This window comes from Merops nubicus, unplaced genomic scaffold (genome assembly GCF_000691845.1).
Source record: "Merops nubicus isolate BGI_N331 unplaced genomic scaffold, ASM69184v1 scaffold5309, whole genome shotgun sequence".
Lineage (NCBI taxonomy): Eukaryota > Metazoa > Chordata > Aves > Coraciiformes > Meropidae > Merops > Merops nubicus.
In genome coordinates, this window is record NW_008631540.1 from 1 (window position 1) to 16,946 (window position 16,946).

The 16,946-nt window shown below is 59.4% G+C and overlaps 2 protein-coding genes across 2 annotated transcripts in view; both read left to right on the forward strand.

The window, feature by feature from the left end:
- The first annotated feature begins 1,549 nt into the window (after positions 1-1,549).
- Positions 1,550-6,699, forward strand: STARD10 (StAR-related lipid transfer (START) domain containing 10). The gene is made up of 6 exons (XM_008947584.1): positions 1,550-1,714; positions 5,278-5,425; positions 5,546-5,649; positions 5,758-5,875; positions 6,145-6,197; positions 6,487-6,699. Exons 1-6 carry the CDS (start codon positions 1,550-1,552, stop codon positions 6,697-6,699), a joined length of 801 nt encoding a protein of 266 aa, XP_008945832.1.
- An 8,624-nt stretch (positions 6,700-15,323) lies between these two features.
- The window catches only part of LOC103779940 (arf-GAP with Rho-GAP domain, ANK repeat and PH domain-containing protein 3-like), a 20,230-nt gene continuing 18,607 nt past the window's right edge, over positions 15,324-16,946 (forward strand). The window contains 2 exon segments of the mRNA XM_008947586.1: positions 15,324-16,196; positions 16,254-16,417. Coding sequence (XP_008945834.1) covers positions 15,324-16,196; positions 16,254-16,417 — 1,037 coding nt within the window.

Here is a 16,946-nt window from a genome sequence, read left to right on the forward strand (position 1 = left end):
CCTAAGGGATTCTATGATTCTATGACATGTTCCCTGTCCTCATCAGAGGGTCAGATGAGGAAGCAAGGGCACCCTTGCCTTACAGGTGAGGCTAAGCCAGGGGGAACAGGTCTTCAGCAAATGGCAGAACTTCATTCCAGGTGGACCCCAAGAAACTCAAAATTTGGATCAACAGAAACCTTTTGGATATCACCAAGACAGGCAAGATAACTTCAGTTTTCTCCCAGGGGTTTCTCCCAGGCTGGGGACTGAGGGGCTAAACAGGGCCCCAGTGGAAAGGACCTGGGACAGGTCCTGGACAAGACTGAACAAATGGGGCAAGCTGCTTCCTGGGCAACACGAGAAGGCGTGTGATCAATAGCCTGAGAGAAGGGGTTGTCCCTTCTGCACAACACCAGGGTCCCTTCTACACACCTCCAGCTAGGTGCTGTGCCCAGACTGGCTCCACCAGTTCAGGGAGAGGTGAAGGAGCTGGAGAGGGTCCGGCAGATGCTGCTGGTAGGACTGGGACCTGGGGCTACAAGGGGGTGTGTTGGGATCTACCAGCATCACACAGTTGCCTGGAGGGCAGATGGAAGGTGACGGAGCCAATCTCTCTTGGTAGGGCATGAGATGTAACAAAGGACAATGGACATTTATTGCTGCTTCAGGTTGGACAGTAGAAATTACTATTTTTTTTCCCGGGGAGGTGTTACAGGTATGGGACATGCCACCAGAGGGTGGGGCAAGTCCGTCCTTCAAGACCCAGCTGTGTAATGCCATTGGTGACCTTGACGGAGACCCCCCAGGAGCCTCTTCCCACCAGTATTCCCAGGATCCTGTGAGCCCAGGGAGGAGCAACCTCCTCACCTGCAAATTCTTTCCCTTCTCCATGCCACAGACCCAGGATATCTTGAGAGCCAAGGTCTCGTGCGCTGGACCATAGCCCCATTCCGGGCACGCCGGGATCTGCTCTGACCAGCATCCCATGGGTGCCGAGGCCCGTGGCTTTCCCTCCACGCTGCTGGGAGGCTTGGCTGCTGCTCCTGGCAGGAGATCTGCTGATCCCGCCGGCGAGCTGGTGCCGCAAAGTCAGGCACAGAGATTGGCAGCGTGTTGTCAGCAAGGGAAGACCAGGGACGGAGAGGCTGGGGGGCTTGGGGAGATGGGGGCAGCTCGGCCCTGAAAACCGAGCCACCTGCACACTGCTACCTGCTGAATAATAGAGGAGCTGACAGCCAGCCGGAGAGAAATGTGATGCTGGTGAGCCAGCCCAAGAAGACATCTGAGCTCCCAGCAGCCACGATAGCAACCGCAGGGAAGGAGCCTTCCTCTCCGCTGCTCTGCGCCACACGGCGTGGCAGGGGTGGCCGGAGCTCTCTGCCCACCCCCGCCGCCTGCCGTGCCCGGTTGGCCGGTGTCCACTCCAGGGGCACGGGCTCGGGGCTGGGAGAATGATGTGAGCTGCAGAGGTGCTCAGCGAGGCAGAGCTCAAGGGCAGAGCCGGGTTTACCAGGAGCTGAGGCAGAAGGAGCCGGTGCCCACACCCTGGCTCTGGCAGCTCAGCCCCATGTCCAGAGGAGGAGAAATGGTCTATATCCCTGATGACTCCGACTTCAGCTCCTTCCGGGATCAGTGTGAGAGCCTGGAGGGCTGGCACTGCCGGTACAACAAGGCTGGCATCACTGTGTGGAGTCAGGGCCAGGAGGAAAGCTGCACCGTGCAGAAAATCAAGGTAAGCAGATGCCTGCAGCTGCAGGACCACCAGCCTTCCCTGCCCCAGCTCTGTACCCAGCTACTCGCCAGGGTCCCTAGTGTGCTGGCCCACCTTGGGGATGCCCAGCACCTTGATCCAGCCTGCCTGGGGGTGTTTCTGCCTTGACTTCTGGGGCTGGTGGGGTTAGCCCCCCCAGAGGTGTTCCCCAGCTGGCAAGCTGCTCCATAGGCTCTCGCTGCTTGCCCCGTGGCTTTAGCCTCCCGACCTGCCAGGGTGCGTGTGTGGGGGCTCACGTTGCGGCTGCCTGTGACCCAGACACGGGCAGGAAGGCCCTGGGATCAATTACATTGTGGAGATGACCTTGCTGGGAGCCTCCGGGGCAGGAGATAGGCTGGTGGGATGCCTCCCTGGTGCCTCTCCCCTGGCCACACCATCCTGGGGCACATCACTTCTTGTCCTGCACTGGATGGACATCCCGGAGAGTTTAAGAGCTCCCATGTGCTATCTCAGGAAGTTTCTTGCTTGCCGGGGGCCAGATCTGGGATGCTGCAGAGGGACTTAGTGAGGTTCAGCCTTCGCTGAGGTGGTTACACCTCGTCACTCATCCACATGTCACCAGTGGCATTGCCAGGTGATCCTGAGTACATCAAGAGCAGCTACAGGGTACTGGGGGCAAGGGGCATGGAAACCCCATCATGGGGTAAACTCTCTATGGGAGCATGCTGCAGGTCAGTGCTCAGCTCCATGGCTGGTGTCACAGGCAGGGCTGTGGTTTTTCTGGCCACTGAGGATCAGCACTGGTGGGCAGGGATGGGGTCCACCTAAGCAAGTATGGCCAAAGCTTCTTACCCCCATGATAGACAACCCCATAAAGAGAGCTCTCAACTAGGAGTGTCAGGGAAGGGTTACCACAACCTGGAGAGCAGAGAAGGCACGAGGGGGTGGTGAGGAGATGCCTGGGGTGCACTACGCTGGGAGAAGGCTCTTGCATCATTCTCCTGAACACAGAGTAACTGGCTGCCTGTCTTGGGTGCCTGCTCACCAGCCCATGCAGCTGGAGAGACACGAGGAGGAGCTGGACACGCAATGACTGCACTGCTGTCATGGATGGAGGCCCTTCAGGGTCAAGGTGAGGAGGAGGAAGAGCACTCTCTGCAGAGGTGCAGCCACAGTACACCATGGCCTTGTGACCATGAGCCAGGGAAGAGCTTCTGGGCTAGGATCAGGGAGCACTTAAGCCATTTGGGCATGCACGAGTCCATAGAACCAGGCAGGATGCACCCAGGGGTGCTGAGGGTACTGGTTGACATCTCTCTGGAAAGCCCTGCTGACTGCAGGAGGTCCCTCATAACTGGGAAGAGGCAAATGTCACATCCATCTTCCAGGAGGACAAGAAGGATGCTCCAGGGCACTACGGGCTTCTCTGTCACTTCCATCTCTGGGAAGGTGATGGACAACGTCCTCCTGGAAGCCATGTCCTGAAGGACAAGGGCAGTGGTAGCAGCAGCAGGGACCTACCAAGGGCAAACCATGCTTGACCATCTGGATTTCCTCCCACAGTGAGAGGACCGGATGCATGGGCATGGGGAGAACAGGGGAAACCCTCTGCCTTGGCTTTAGCAAAGCCTTTGATAGAGTTTTCTGTAGTGTCCTCATTGCCACAATGATGAGACCTGGACTGGAGCACTGGACTGGTCAGTGGATCACAGAATCCCAGCATGGTGGGATTGAAAGTGACCTCTGGATCCAGCAACTCACAGCATGGTGATCAGCAGTGCAGAGTCCAAATGGTGGCCAGTTGCTGGCTCCTACCCTGTTACTGGGATGAGGGGGTCAAGTGCCCTCTCCACAAGTCTGCAGGGCAAGCACTGAAGTGTGGAGAGCTTTGGAAGTGCTGGAGACAAGGCTGCTGCTCAGCAGGACCTGGACAGGCTAGAGGGACAGCTGGCAGGAACCTCGTGAAGCCCACCCAAGTTCAAAAAAGCACAGCAGTTATATCCTTTTAGCCACCACCAAGCCCCATAGAGAGGAGACCTCAGGCAGGTTCAAGGGTGGGGCTGAGCACAATCTGGAAAGGGCCTGAGTATGATGCAGGGGTTAGCACTGCCCAGGGACCCCTCCTGAGAGGTGGTATGGAGAATAACATCCAGTCTGTCCAGGAGAGCTGAGCTACACAGGCTGGGGCTGAAGGTCAGCAAAACACTAGTCATTCCATTAATGCAGATGTAACCTCCAGAGTCCCCGGGCAGTTGAAGCCAGGATTTTTTTTCCAGCAGAATTCCCTCTGGATGGTCTGGTTTTGGATCCTGTGCCTCCCGCATCCCAGCTGACCACCTGGTGTGACTCTTGCACAGCCTCTGTTCATCCATGGCTGGAGAGGAGAGGTAGACAGGCTTTAGTGGGGACTTTGGGGATGCAAGGCTGCGATGGTCCTGCTGTAATAGCCAAAGCTTCCAGGAGCCCAGGAGGACCATAAGGCCCTCCTCTCTCTGGAGCCATCCTTCACCCTGCAGCAGCAGCACCTCTAGACTCAGCTGGGTGGGGTGGCTGAGGAAGGGGAGCAGGAGGTAGGGGTTGGGTGCCCCCACACTCTCCTTCACGGTGCCCTGGGGAGTGCAGCACACTTACAAGCCCATCCTGGGCACGAGTCCAGCACGCCAGGCAGAAACCATCACCCAGGCCACCGGGGAAAGCTTGCCTGAGATTGATGGGACCTGCCACATTCAGAAGGCCAGCTCCGATTACACAGCACTGCCAAACGACTCATCAAAGATGCAAGTCCTCTAACGAGGAGCAGATGACATCTCCTTCCTCCCAGTATTGAGGGGAGCGGGGTGGCCGCCTTCATCAATAATGCACTTGCCAGAGCAGTCGGGCAGCTCCACAGCTCCAGTTACAGCCGGGGCCCCACCAACATCCCCAGATGAGACCCTGGGCCTGAGAGCATTGTGCCAGGGCAGGAGCGTCCCTTTGGTTCCTCTGCAGGAGGATGGGATGAGGGGACAGGGCTGAGTTTGGAGTCCAAAGGGTGGGCCTGACTCTTCAGTGATGCCCAGCAACAGGACAAGGGGCAACGGGCAAAAACTGGAACATAGGAGGTTCCATCTGAACAGGAGGAAAAACTTCTTTGGTGTGAGGGTGGCAGAGCCTGCAGCAGGCTGCCCAGAGAGATTGTGGAGTCTCCTTCTCTGGAGAGATTCCAAACCCATCTGGATGACATTGTGGGCACCCTGCTGTGGGTGACCTGCTGGAGCAGAGGGGCTGAATGAGAAGATCTCCAGAGGTCCCTTCCAACCTCACCACACTGGGATTCTGTACTCCCAGGCACCAGAGCCTGGATCTCCAAGCAGCTCCATTTGAGGGCAGATGGTCCTTTGATGTCTCTGCCCTCCTCCCCTTGCACTTCCTGAAGCAGGGTCATGCTCTTCGCCATGCGTGCAGAGTATCCTCTGTGGCACATGTGCACGCGGATTTGTAGCCAGCACCCAAGAACAGCCTAAATTCCTCATCTGCTGATGGACACAGCTCCATGCTCCTGTGGGTGGGTCCTGCCCTCTGCCCGGCTAACCGTGTCCCCACAGACTCGCATCTCCTGCAAGGACGTCCCTGCTGAGACGCTCTATGACGTGCTGCACGACACCCACTACCGCAAGAAATGGGACTCGAACATGATCGAGACCTATGACATCGGGCGCCTGACCGTCAACGCCGACGTTGGATACTACTCCTGTGAGCAGCCTCCAGCCCCTGGCGAACCCCAGGCCCCCCCTTTCTCAGCCCTGCAGCCTCAGGCATGGCTGTAGGGCCATGGGGACAGGAGGTTGGGGTGTAACGGGATCTTATCTGCAGGGAAATGCCCGAGCCCCCTGAAGAACCGGGATTTCGTCACCCTACGCTCCTGGCTGCCTCTGGGCAATGACTACATGATCATCAACTACAGTGTCAAGCACCCGGTGAGCCCCCCGGCCGGCCCCAGCCCTGGCAGGGGTGCTGGCCCCATGCACAGGCCGAGCTGGGCAGCGACTCGGGCAGGCTCTGAGCTTCACGACCTCTCTCTGCAGAAATACCCACCTCGGAAGGATTTTGTGAGGGCCGTGTCCCTGCAGACTGGTTATCTGATCAAGGCAAACGGTGCCGGTGCCTGCATCCTCTATTATCTCACCCAGGTGGACCCTCGTGGTGAGTGCCAGTGGGAGGGGATGGTGCACCGTGTCAACTCTGGGGTGGGACCCACTGTACCCCCAGAGCTCACCTACCAAGGTTCTCCATCACCTGGATGTCCAAAGGGCATGGGAAGTGGGGACAATCCAGGGAAGAAAGGGATCCCCTCCCTGGACAGGTGCTATCAGCTCCGGGAGAGCTCAGTCTGACATGAGGTGCTGCAGGTTGTGGTGCCTCCTTTGAGGCTGGCCCAGATTGGCTGAGTAATGAGTTTTGGGCTCTTGCAGGGTCGCTGCCGAAGTGGGTGGTGAACCGCGTCTCCCAGTTCGTGGCACCGAAGGTAAGCAGGGAGAGTGGCTGGTGGTGGGATGCACAGGCACCAGGGAGGAGCTGCCCCAAAGCAAACTCCTAGGGAGGGTGCTGGGTGGCCCAGGGCTCACAGCATGGGTGCTGGATGACGCAGAGCTCCCAGAGCATTCATTTTTGGTCTAATCCAGGCCTCCATCCCTTCCCACCTCCTCCAAAACCCAAGTAACAGGGGACTTGGGAGCTGCGCTCACAGATTGAGGTGGCTCCATCCCCACTGGGGATGTTGGCACTGTAACAGGCTGGACCCACTCTGCCCACAGGCCATGAAGAAGATCTACAAGGCTGGGCTGAAGTACCCGGAGTGGAAGCGCAAACACGACCCCGGGTACAAGCCCTGGGTGTACCCGGAGCAGAACACGCTGCCCAGCGTCAGCCTGGCCGAGCTCTCGGTGCAACATGCCGACTCACTGGAGAACATCGACGAGACGGGGCTGGCCGAGGACCACCTGAGCACCAGCGACCACGAGGCCTGAGCCCTCTCCACAGCCCTCTCGTGGGGGGAACCCCTCGTGATCAGGGCTTGGCAGCTTGGGGGTATGGGTGGGAATTTGGCCCCCTCCACACCACTAGTCACGTCTGATCTCAAATACCTTCCTCACAGACCCCCCTACTCGGGTGTAGGGTACTGTCCCATGGGCACTTGCAGCATGGTTGCTGGAAAGAGGGAGGATGGGCACCCTGGTCCTTCCTGAGCCTATGGTGGCTCATGGAGATGTCCCCAGCGCACGGAGATGTCCCCACGCAGGTGGGAGAGCTGGTAGTTGGAGCAGGTGCCCTGAGGAGAGGCTGGGCAGGACAAGAGAGGTGGGACACTTCCCAGGGTGGGTAGGAGCTTTCCTGGCACCAGGATATCCCTCTACCACTATAAGACCTTCTAGGGATGTCCCTGAAAGGTCCAGAAGTGGAGAAATCTGCAGAGGTCCTGCTCAGGCTTTGCAGCAGCACAGGGCTTGGACTGACCCTCTCTGACCCAGGGTCCAAGCCCACAATCAGGCTGGACCCACTGCAGCCCACCAAGTCCTCCCAGGCTTTGTGTGACAGCCTCATCTTGGGGAGCCCTCTCAGGTCCTCTCCTGGGCACCAGGCTTACCTCTTATAGTCTGGGTCTAGTCCAGCTGGCCCTGGGGACGCCTTCCCCAGGTGATATTGAGGGGGGGGCTTGTCCTGGCAGTCTTGGGCAACCTCTGTCCCCACTCTCTTGGTGTTTGCCGCTGCTGTGGTTTCTGGCACAACAATAAAGGGGTTGGTGTGTGCATGATAGGGTGTCAGGCTGGCATAGGATGGCAAAGAAGCTGGCACAAAGCCCACACTGAGGCTGTCCAGGCACTAGGTCCTGGGCTACATAGGAGGGTGAGTCCAGCCGTGCAGTCCCAGCACCCTTTGATGACCCTCAGCAGGGAGTGAAGTTGCCAGTGGTGGGGCAGGAGAAGCCCATGCTGGGCTCTGAGCATGCGTGTGCACGGGACAGCTTCCACCAGCCAATGGGAAGTTAGTCTAGACAGATGTCTCTGGGGAATACACTGACAAATGTTGGATTTTTCAGCCCCACATTCCCCCCCAGGCTCTAAGGCTGCCTGTGACTGCTCAGCTCCTGCCCCAGGTGGGTTTAAACCTGATCACAGTTATACAATCATGGAATGGTTTGAGTGGGAAAGGACCTTTCAAGGTCATCTGGTCCAACCCCCTGCAGGGAGCAGGAACATCTGCAACTAGAGCAGGTTGCTCAGAGCCCCGGTCAACCTCACCTGGAATGGTTCCAGGGATGGGGCACTGACCACCTCTCTGGTCAACCTGGGCCAAGGGCTCACCACCCTCAGCGTCAAAAATCTCTTCCTTCTTTCTAGTCTAAATCTCCTTCTTTCAGTTTAAAACCACCACTCCTTGTTCTGTCCCAACAGGCCCTGCTAAAAAGTCTGTCCTCAGCTTTCTGACTGGCCCCTTTAAGAACTGAAGGGCCACCAGAAGGTCTCCTTGGACTCTTCTCTTCTCCAGGCTGCGTGAACAGGGCCATCACTGCTGATGGTGCTGGGGTGCTCAGCTCCAGACCTGTCCCAGCAAGGTAGTCTTAGAAACATAGACAGGACATGGCAGCCACTCTCACAGCCAGAGCTCTGCCTGGGTGGTGATGGGGGTACAATCCCCCTGGCAGCACCTGGGGCTTGCAGTCTGCCCACACCCACCTGCCACAGTGGCCTTGGGGACCCCTCTGACCCACCCAGTCTCACAGTCCCTGGTCACCCTGACGTCCTGTGGTCCCACCCTGAGCTGCTGCCGTGTGCTTGCTTCCCCACACCTTGCGCTTCTCCTCCCCAGTTCATCCAGATGCCCACCCCAGCATCCTGGGCATGGATGCTCAGTGTCCCCATTTAGCCAGCCCACTAGGTCACGTCTGTCCCCTGTGCTGCTCCTGGGGGGCATCACACACATGTGTCCCACTGAAGAGAACCCTGAAGAGGGGACAGAAGGTCCTGGCTGTGGGGACACTTGGCTCCCATGGTTTGCAGCTGGGCTGGCCACAGAAGCAGAGCAGGGGCAACAAGTCACCTTCTGCAAGGAAAATGTGGAAAACCCAAGGGCAGGAGATGTGGGGGACGCCCTCCCCTTGCAGTGTTTGGGGCTCACAGCGAAGCAAGGGCCCCTCCTCACCCTGGGATGCTCCCACCACGTCAGCAGATGGTGGTCACCCACATCAGGGAGGATTTTACCTGTGAGAAGACACATCCAAACCCTAAACCACTGCTGTAACACTTGGCAACAACCATGGCAGAGCTGGGCAGGGAAACGTGGCCAGAGCGAGGGGGAGAAACTCTAGCACCCCGAGCCCTCAGGGTGCTGGGTTGAGGAGCACCCCGCACAGCCTCGGTGCTGCGGGCAATGGCCTCATCTCTTCTCCTTGCCATGGCTCTGCCGTGGGGCTATTTCTAGCCAGCCCTGAATAGGTGTGTGAGGAGCTGATGGCTGAGCTGAGGAGTGCCCGCTGCCTGGCCAGCCCTGGCCAGGCTGTGCCATGGTGGGTGACATCTCAGCCCAGGATGCTGCACAAAATGGCCAGGATGCCGGTGCTACCAAGAGCATGAGGAGGACAAAGGCTGCTGGGGTGGCAGGGCCATTGGTCCACATCCAGCACAGGGCTGGAGCAGAGCTCCTGCTCCCCAGCATCACCCTGACCAGGGATGTGGGTGAAATCTGTGGGGTTGGGGAGCGGGGTGCCAAAGACCCCATGGGGTGCTGGGAACTCCAGGGTGGCAATTTTGTAGGGAGTCATGTGCCACTGCTGGGGTTCCTACAGCACAAGCAGGAAGATAGGGAGGTGGGCAGGCATCCCCCAGCACCTGAGTCCCCCAAGAGCTGGGGTGTGGGGGTGGCCCACAGCCCAGGGGGGCGAGGGGCAGGCACGTGTTGGGCGCAGTCACTTTTCCTGCCTGGCCCCGAGAGAGAGGAGCCGCCCCACAGCACACGGATTGGAAAGGAAACAGGAAGCTGCTGCAGATGGGGGGGGGCATGTTCCACCCCCTCCCCCGTCCTCCCCACATACAAATCCACAGCCCACTCCAGTGTCCCCAGCGTCAAACATGCCCTGGCCAGGGGAGGATGTGACTCCATCCCCAGGATCTCATGCTTCGTATCTCCTGAGCTCAGAATCACAGGATGGTTTGAGTGGGAAAGGACCTTCCAAGATCATCTAGTCCAAACCCCCTGCAGGGAACAGGGACATCTGCAACTAGAGCAGGTTGCTCAGAGCCCCGGCCAACCTCACCTGAAATGATTCCAGGGATGGGGGAGCAACCACCTCTCTGGGCAATCTGGGACAGGGGCTCACCACCCTCAGCATCAAAATTTTCTCCCTTCTCTCCAGTCTAAATCTCCCTCTTTGAGTTTAAACCCATCACCCCTTGTCCTGTTGCAACAGGCTCTCATAAAAGATCCATCCCCAGCTTTCCTCTTGGCCCCTGGAAGCCCTAGCAGGCCCCTAGAAGGTCTCCCCAGCTGAAGCCTTCTCCTCTGCAGTTTGGCCAAGCCCAGCTCTCTCCTGCTGGGCTGCCAGCAGAGGGGTTCCCCCCTCAGGTCATTGCTGGGGGTCCTCTGGCCCCACTCCAGCAGGTCCCTGTCTCTGCTTTGTTGAGTATTCCAGAGCTGCCCCTGCACTGCAGGGGGGTGTCCCCCAAGCACAGGAGAGAGACCATGGATTGGTCTTGGGCAGCTCTCACTCACATCACCCTCACTGGGACCCTGACCCCAGCAGGGACCCCCTCAGCAGCCTGTCTTATCTCATGGACAGGCCTTCAGCAGTGTTCTTTGGCTGGAGAGGTCCAGCAGGTTTCCAAGCCAAATAGACTCCAGCTTCCCCCTCCTCACTCCTCCACCAAGCCCTCCTAGGGGCTCAGATCTCTGCTGTACCCCAGCAAACCCTCTGGGCTTAGTCTGAACCTCACATTTCTAGCTTTCCAATACATCATTGCCCTCTAGATACAAGCCCTGAGTGTCCTTTACCCTGTCCTCCTCCCAGGAGATGCTCCCATCACCACCACCACCCAGCACGACTCCATATGGGTCGGGTTGAAGGGAGAGCAAAGCTGCCCTAGGTTGCAGCAAAGGCTGACGGGGAGGGAGGAAGAGAGAGACAGGGGGGAAAATAAATGGAAGGATGGATGAATGGATGGATGGATGGATGGATGGATGGATGGATGGATGGATGGACAGACAGGCAGCTGGACACATGGACCTTAAGGGACAGTGTCATCCTGGGTGCTGTCTGGAAAAGGGAAGGACCACACAGACCAACGTGCTGGAAGAGTCCAACCTTCACTTTGATCTCTTCTTTCTCCAGCCCTTGGCAGGATCTTCACAAAGCCCAATCCCCCAGCCCAGGGGGTGTTCTCCAGTCTTGCCCATCTGCCTTCTCCAGAGAGCAGACAAGGCCCTCCTGCTGTGAGAGCCTGTAGACATGACAGGGCTCTCTGTCTTAGACCAAAGAGGTTAGCAGCTAAATATAGATTGCATCAGGCAGTTGGCAGCCACCAGAAAGATCAAGTGGTGGCTTTTGAAACCTGTGCTATAGAAAGTGGGCAAATAAGAAGACCTCAGGAAACGATCCAGCTGCAGCACACACGTCACAGCTGCCTATACCCTGCCAGTACCCAGCACCCTGCTGTGCCCTGCTCTGCTCCAGCACGGCCTCATCCCAGCTGCCCAGCTCCAGGGTGGTCCCATGGCTGAGGGGTGCCCCAGATGTCCCTCTAAAAAGGGGACAATCCTTGCTGGGAATCAGGAGATGGGGCTCAGCAGAGGTGCTTCAGCAGAGGTTTCCCCCCTGCCAGGGGAACTGAGCCCAAGTCTTGGCACTTGGGTGACTGTGGAGGAAGAATAGAGCAGGGGAGAAGGTTTTCTGCACCAAACTGGCCCGTCAGCAGCCATCAGGATGTGGGCTGTGGGGGCAGGGCCCTACTCTTGGTCACCCCAGGCCACCAGATGGGACTTCAACTTGCCACTCTGAGGACATCCCAGTGTGTCACTTCCACCTTCAGATGTTTCCCTCCCCAGCAGCCCACCTCTGCCCTCCCAGCATGCAGGGGGGAGCTCAGCTCCCATCAGCAGGTTACAAGGGGTCTATTGAGATGCTGCAGGATGCCAGACAGTTATGAGCCAGAATCTGGCCCCACATAGGAGTGCTCCTCACTGCTGCCAATGCCTCCAGCATGGCAGGATGGAGACAGTGGCACCGCCAGCACCCTTTGCTCTGTCCATCCAGCCACTCCCACTGCAGATCTCAGCCACCTTCCCATGATCAGCAGTGCCTATATTTAGCCAACATCTTTCTCTAAGAGGCAGAGGTGGGAAGGCACGCTCCACAGCACAGAGCCAGAGGGTCCCTGCACACCCTGAAGGTCCCTGGGCACCCTGTCACTGTATCCCATCCACAGAACAGTCCATGGGGCCACTCCTGTCATCCCCAGCCCCAGGGATGAATCATCCCGCACTGGAGGAGTTGGTGGGGAAGGGGGAGGAAGACAAAAACCATGCCAGACTCACACCAAGTTCTACTTCTGCTTTGCAGGAGCAAGCCCGTGCTAAGGAGAAGCTGCCTTTCCACACACAGAAGCTTGTAGAGGGTGGTGCTCCCACACCAAGAGCTACCACTGCTTCCAACAACCCCCAATGGCTTTTGGGGGCATTGTTGGGGCAAGGAAGCACCAGCCTAAGATAAGCAAGTCCCCAGGGAGTCCCCAGGGAGTCCCCAGGGAGCTGGATGCTCTACTGGGCAGAGACTAGTTCCCAGCCTCACCATCAAGAGCAGAGAAGAGCTGAAGGGTGTTGTAAGACATCAGCCTTGGACATCCTCTGCATGAAAGGTTGGGTAAGAGCAGAGCTGCACTAACTTCCAGGCCAGCAGCAGGTCTTGCGAAAAGTGCTGTGATAAAGGCAGCCAGGCGGGCTGGTGGTGAAAGCAAGGGCTCCTTGTGGGACAGAAACACTCCCTGTGTCCCCCTGCCACCCCAGAGCCCATTGCCGTCTGCCCCACAGCTGGTTCCACATGTCCCTCATGATGGGGCGGTGGGATGGGATCCTGCATCCCCAGCATCCCACAGTGCAGGGGAGGGGGTTGTGTTCCCAGCACCTCACCCAGCCCAGCCCTGGTGCCAGCCCAGCCAAGTCCCCTCATCAGCAGGGACATTTTAGCCTCTTTCCTCCAGTGTGGCAACACCTTCCCAGCACCTGCCTCTGGGCTGTGGTGGGTACAGTGAGTACCTCCTCCTACCCGGAGCCAAATGTACCTGAGAACCTCGGGGCTCTCACTCAGCAGCGCAGCCTCCAGGTGTGGGTCTCAGGCCAGCCTGGTGCCCCATGGCAATGTGGGGAGCAGGACTCTCACTGGGAAGGCAAGAGAAAGATCGTGAGGGGTGAGCAGGGAGAGTGGAGGGCAGCCCCTGAAGGAAAGCAGAGCCTGGCCGAGGGGCAGCACAGGGGACCAAGCACAGGGCTTGGTCCTCCCTAGGAAGGGGCAGGATGGGAGGGTGGGACAGGGATGGGGACCGGAGGGTTGGCCAGGAGGAGGGACCGGCAGTGGGAGGCGCGGGCTGGGTGCTGCAAAGCCTGGAGCAGTTCCTGCAGGGCTGCCGGCCCATGCCCCACGGGCTGAGCCCCATGCCTGGTGAGGACACCTCGGCATCACCCTGGAGCCCAGAGCAGGGCAACCGTGGAGCCTGCAGCGACTCTGCCACGGTCCTGCTCCACCGGAGCCAGCCCCGGGGGGCTGCAGACCGCACCGCGGGGCCAGAGGTGAGGCACAATCCCTGGGGATGCCAGGGCATGGATGGGGTAGGCTTGGGGATGGAGGGGAAGGGCCATGCCTGCTTCCCACCTGCTGCACCAGCTGGTCCACATGGGATTGTGGTGACAGGAACGTCGCAATCTCCCTGCCAAGTGCCACTGCCCACGGGCACAGCTGGGCTGCTCCGAAGTCCCTCAGCAGAGTCCAGTGCCTGGCACGGCCCTGGTGGCCACTGCCTGGGCACAGGGAGGTCTCAGGAGCCAGGCCCCCACAGGAGGCTGCCTGCTGAGGCCCCAAGCATCACAGGCAGTGGGCAAAGCTGGCCACAGATCCCTCGGGTGATACAGGCACGAGAAAGGGGGAAATTGCCCCATTCTAGCACCAGAAGTGGGTTCAGCCCTTTAACCCTGTGGCTGAGACACCCAGGACAGAACATCCACACCCCATCCACACCCCCCTGCCCCTCCCTTTGTGTAGGTCCTACCTGGCCAGGCAGCAACATCCCCGTGCCCTGCTCCCCATGCCCTGCCCCACCAGCTTCTCAGCCAGCTCCCGCCATGACCACCCCTCCTCAACTGCGATGGGCAGCCCTCGCCCCATGGAGACACCCCCCCCCAATTATATGGGGTTGGACACACCTCCCACACACATCCATGTGAGCAGAGATCTCTTGCTCTCCACCAGCATCCCCCTCACGTGCTCCCAGGGCCACCACCTCCTCTGCCAGCACCCCAGCCTGCCCAAACTTCCCCATACCACCCATGCAACCCTCCCCTGCAGTGAGGCAGAGGAGGGGAGAGGGCATCTGCCTGCGTAAGAACTAGGTGTGTGTGGGGGGGGAATCTGGCAGAAGGGAGCCCGGCCTGGTTGGCCCCTGCCTGTGGGTCCTGTGGGAAGGGGGGCAGGGGATGCGTGGGAGTGTGCAGGCAGCAGGAAGGAAGCCTGCGCTGAACAATAGAAGGAAATGGAGGAACTGGAAAAAGACCCAGTGGCAAACACAGTCAGCACAGATGGTGCAGTGAGAAGCAGCGTGATTCATGGGAAAAAGGCCCTCAGTGCTCTGCTGACAGCCCACGACTCTGTCCCGGGGCTGCACCAGCAAATAATTTGGGGATGGGGGATCCCCAGACCCAGTGGGTAGATGCCGTGCCGAGCAGGAGCCTGTCCCTGTCTCAAGCTGTGGGTGCTGGTGGAGTGGTGCAGAAGCCCGACCCTTGGGGTGGGTGGGAGGCTGTCCCCCCTCTCTCTGCCTGTGAGTCACGCTGACCTCTCCCATGCCCTCGCCAGCAGTGAGAGAGAGAGATTGTGGTCTGGCCCTTCCGGCTGCAAAGCCCTCCCCGAGCTGCCCAGCACAGGAGTTCATCCCCTGGGAGGGGCCCAGCTGCTCCCCCCCATTATCTGCCTTGGGCAGCCCCTTCACCGAGACATCCCTTCATCCCCTCGTCCCTCTGTGTGGTGGAGCCCGGGATGCTCCAGAGCCGGGCATCTGCTCCCCCGTGAGCCCCTGGCCGCTCGGTTCCCGCCTGGGCTCGAGTCACGGCCTCGCCGCCAAAGCGGGGCCCGGATCACGCAGGTACGGGGAAAGGAGAGGCTCAGGGCTGAGGAACAACAGGATTCCGGCTTCTTCAGTTGGGAGGTGAGCGACTCCGGGAAGAGCAGCGGGACGGGGGGGCCCTTTGCGAGCATGCCGCTCTCCCACCCGTGGGATCTGTGCCTTTCACAGCAGCTGAACCTCCTTACCTGCCTTCTGCCTCCTCCTCACCCCCTTTCCTCTCCTTCTTCTACAGATGATGGGCTGAGCATCTGTCTCAGAGGCACCCCAGGGCCATGAGCTCCCCGTGGGGTCCTGACTCAGATATTGCAGACTGGTTGGCCACCATCCACTTAGAGAGGTACCAGGATGTGTTCAAGCAGCATGGGTACCACGTGGCCAGAGATGTTGCCTCACTGGACGGTGACCACCTGCAGCAGATTGGCATCACCGCTACCGGGCACCGCAAAAGGATCCTGAACTTGGTGCGGCAGACGCGGGTGCTCAGGCAAGCCCAGGAGGGACTCGCAGCAGGAGACACCCATTTCCAAGCCACTGAGGTCCTGAATGCCCTCCAGGTAGGCAAGGATGCCATGAAAGCAGAGCTGGGAGAGGCTACTGACACCCTGGGGACTCAGCAGCTTGGCACTGCACCCACCCAGGCAAGCACTGCACCCACCCAGGCACTGCTTGTGGAGAAGAACCCTGCTCCTCCCCTCGTGAAGCCGGTTCCCAAACCCAGGACAGTTTTCCCTCGCTCAAAGCCAGAGCAGGGCTCAGCGCCCACGCCGTCGGCACGCACCACAGTGCCGGCACACAGCCCGGGCAGCGACGGGGCGCCTGCAGCCTTTGTGGTACTCGAAGGGTTTGTGCCAGGGGAGAGCTCCACAGATTTGGAGAGTCCAGAGCCCAGGCCAGTGCCACCAGCTGGCCCAGGGGCTGCTGTAGCTATGGGCATGGGAGCATCCTGGCTTCGAGGGCGAGAGAGGACTCGGGAGAATACATGGTCTCCTCCAGCTCCGGATCGTGGACATACCCCAGAGGCATTGGAGAAATCCCCCCTGTCCGTCCCATCTGTCCCACCACGGCACAGCCACAGGGTCCCGGTGGCTGAGCCCAGCCCTGAGAGTGTGCTGGAGGGTGACCCCACATCCAAACCCCCGCTGCTCGCCACAGCCACCCCAGCCAGGAGAGATCCCTCGCCACGCCCTAGGGCAGCCGTGCAGCTGGGATTGGGACGGGGCAGGTTGGAGATGGTGTCCAACGTCATCTATGAAGGACTCAAGTCCCCGTCAGCACCCACTGAGGACTCAGGAGGGGAGGATGAACCCCAGGGTCAGCCCCCAGCTCTGTCCCCGCAGGAGCTGACCCAGCTGGACAACAAGCCTGAGTAAGCAGATGCTTTCCCTTGCTCCAGGGAGTAGTGGGGGAGGAGGGAGGGGATGCAGAGCAACTAAAGCCAAAGATCCAGAGAACCCTCCCACCCCTGGGACCCCATCCCCAGCCTGCCTCCGGGTGCTGACAAAGCCCATTTCATAGAATCATAGAATCATAGAATCCTTTAGGTTGGAAGAGACCTTTAAGATCATCAAGTCCAACCATTGAGCACAGAGTGCTTTGAGTTGGAAGGGACCTCAAAAGGTCACCTAGTCCAACCCCCCTGCAGTAAGCAGGGACATCCCCAACTAGATCAGCTTGCTCAGAGCCCTGTCCAGCTTGACCTTGAACCTTTCCAGGGATGAGGCCTCCACCATCTCTCTGGGAAGCCTTTTCCAGGGTTTCACCACCCTCGTGGTAAGGAACGCAAGGCAGCTGGGATCCCTCTGAGCTGACAGCGTGGCTCAGGGCCCCCGCATGGCTTGTTCTGGTTGGGGGAGAAGCTGCTGCCCCCTCTCTGCCTCCTTCAGGCCCCACGGGCG

Bases quoted from the DNA above. Each gene is read 5' to 3' on its own strand.
- STARD10 (XM_008947584.1), top strand. From the start codon at position 1,550: ATGTCCAGAGGAGGAGAAATGGTCTATATCCCTGATGACTCCGACTTC. The intron at 5,650-5,757 runs GTGAGCCCCCCG...CTCTCTCTGCAG, and splicing joins ACTACAGTGTCAAGCACCCG to AAATACCCACCTCGGAAGGA. The intron at 6,198-6,486 runs GTAAGCAGGGAG...CTCTGCCCACAG, and splicing joins CCCAGTTCGTGGCACCGAAG to GCCATGAAGAAGATCTACAA.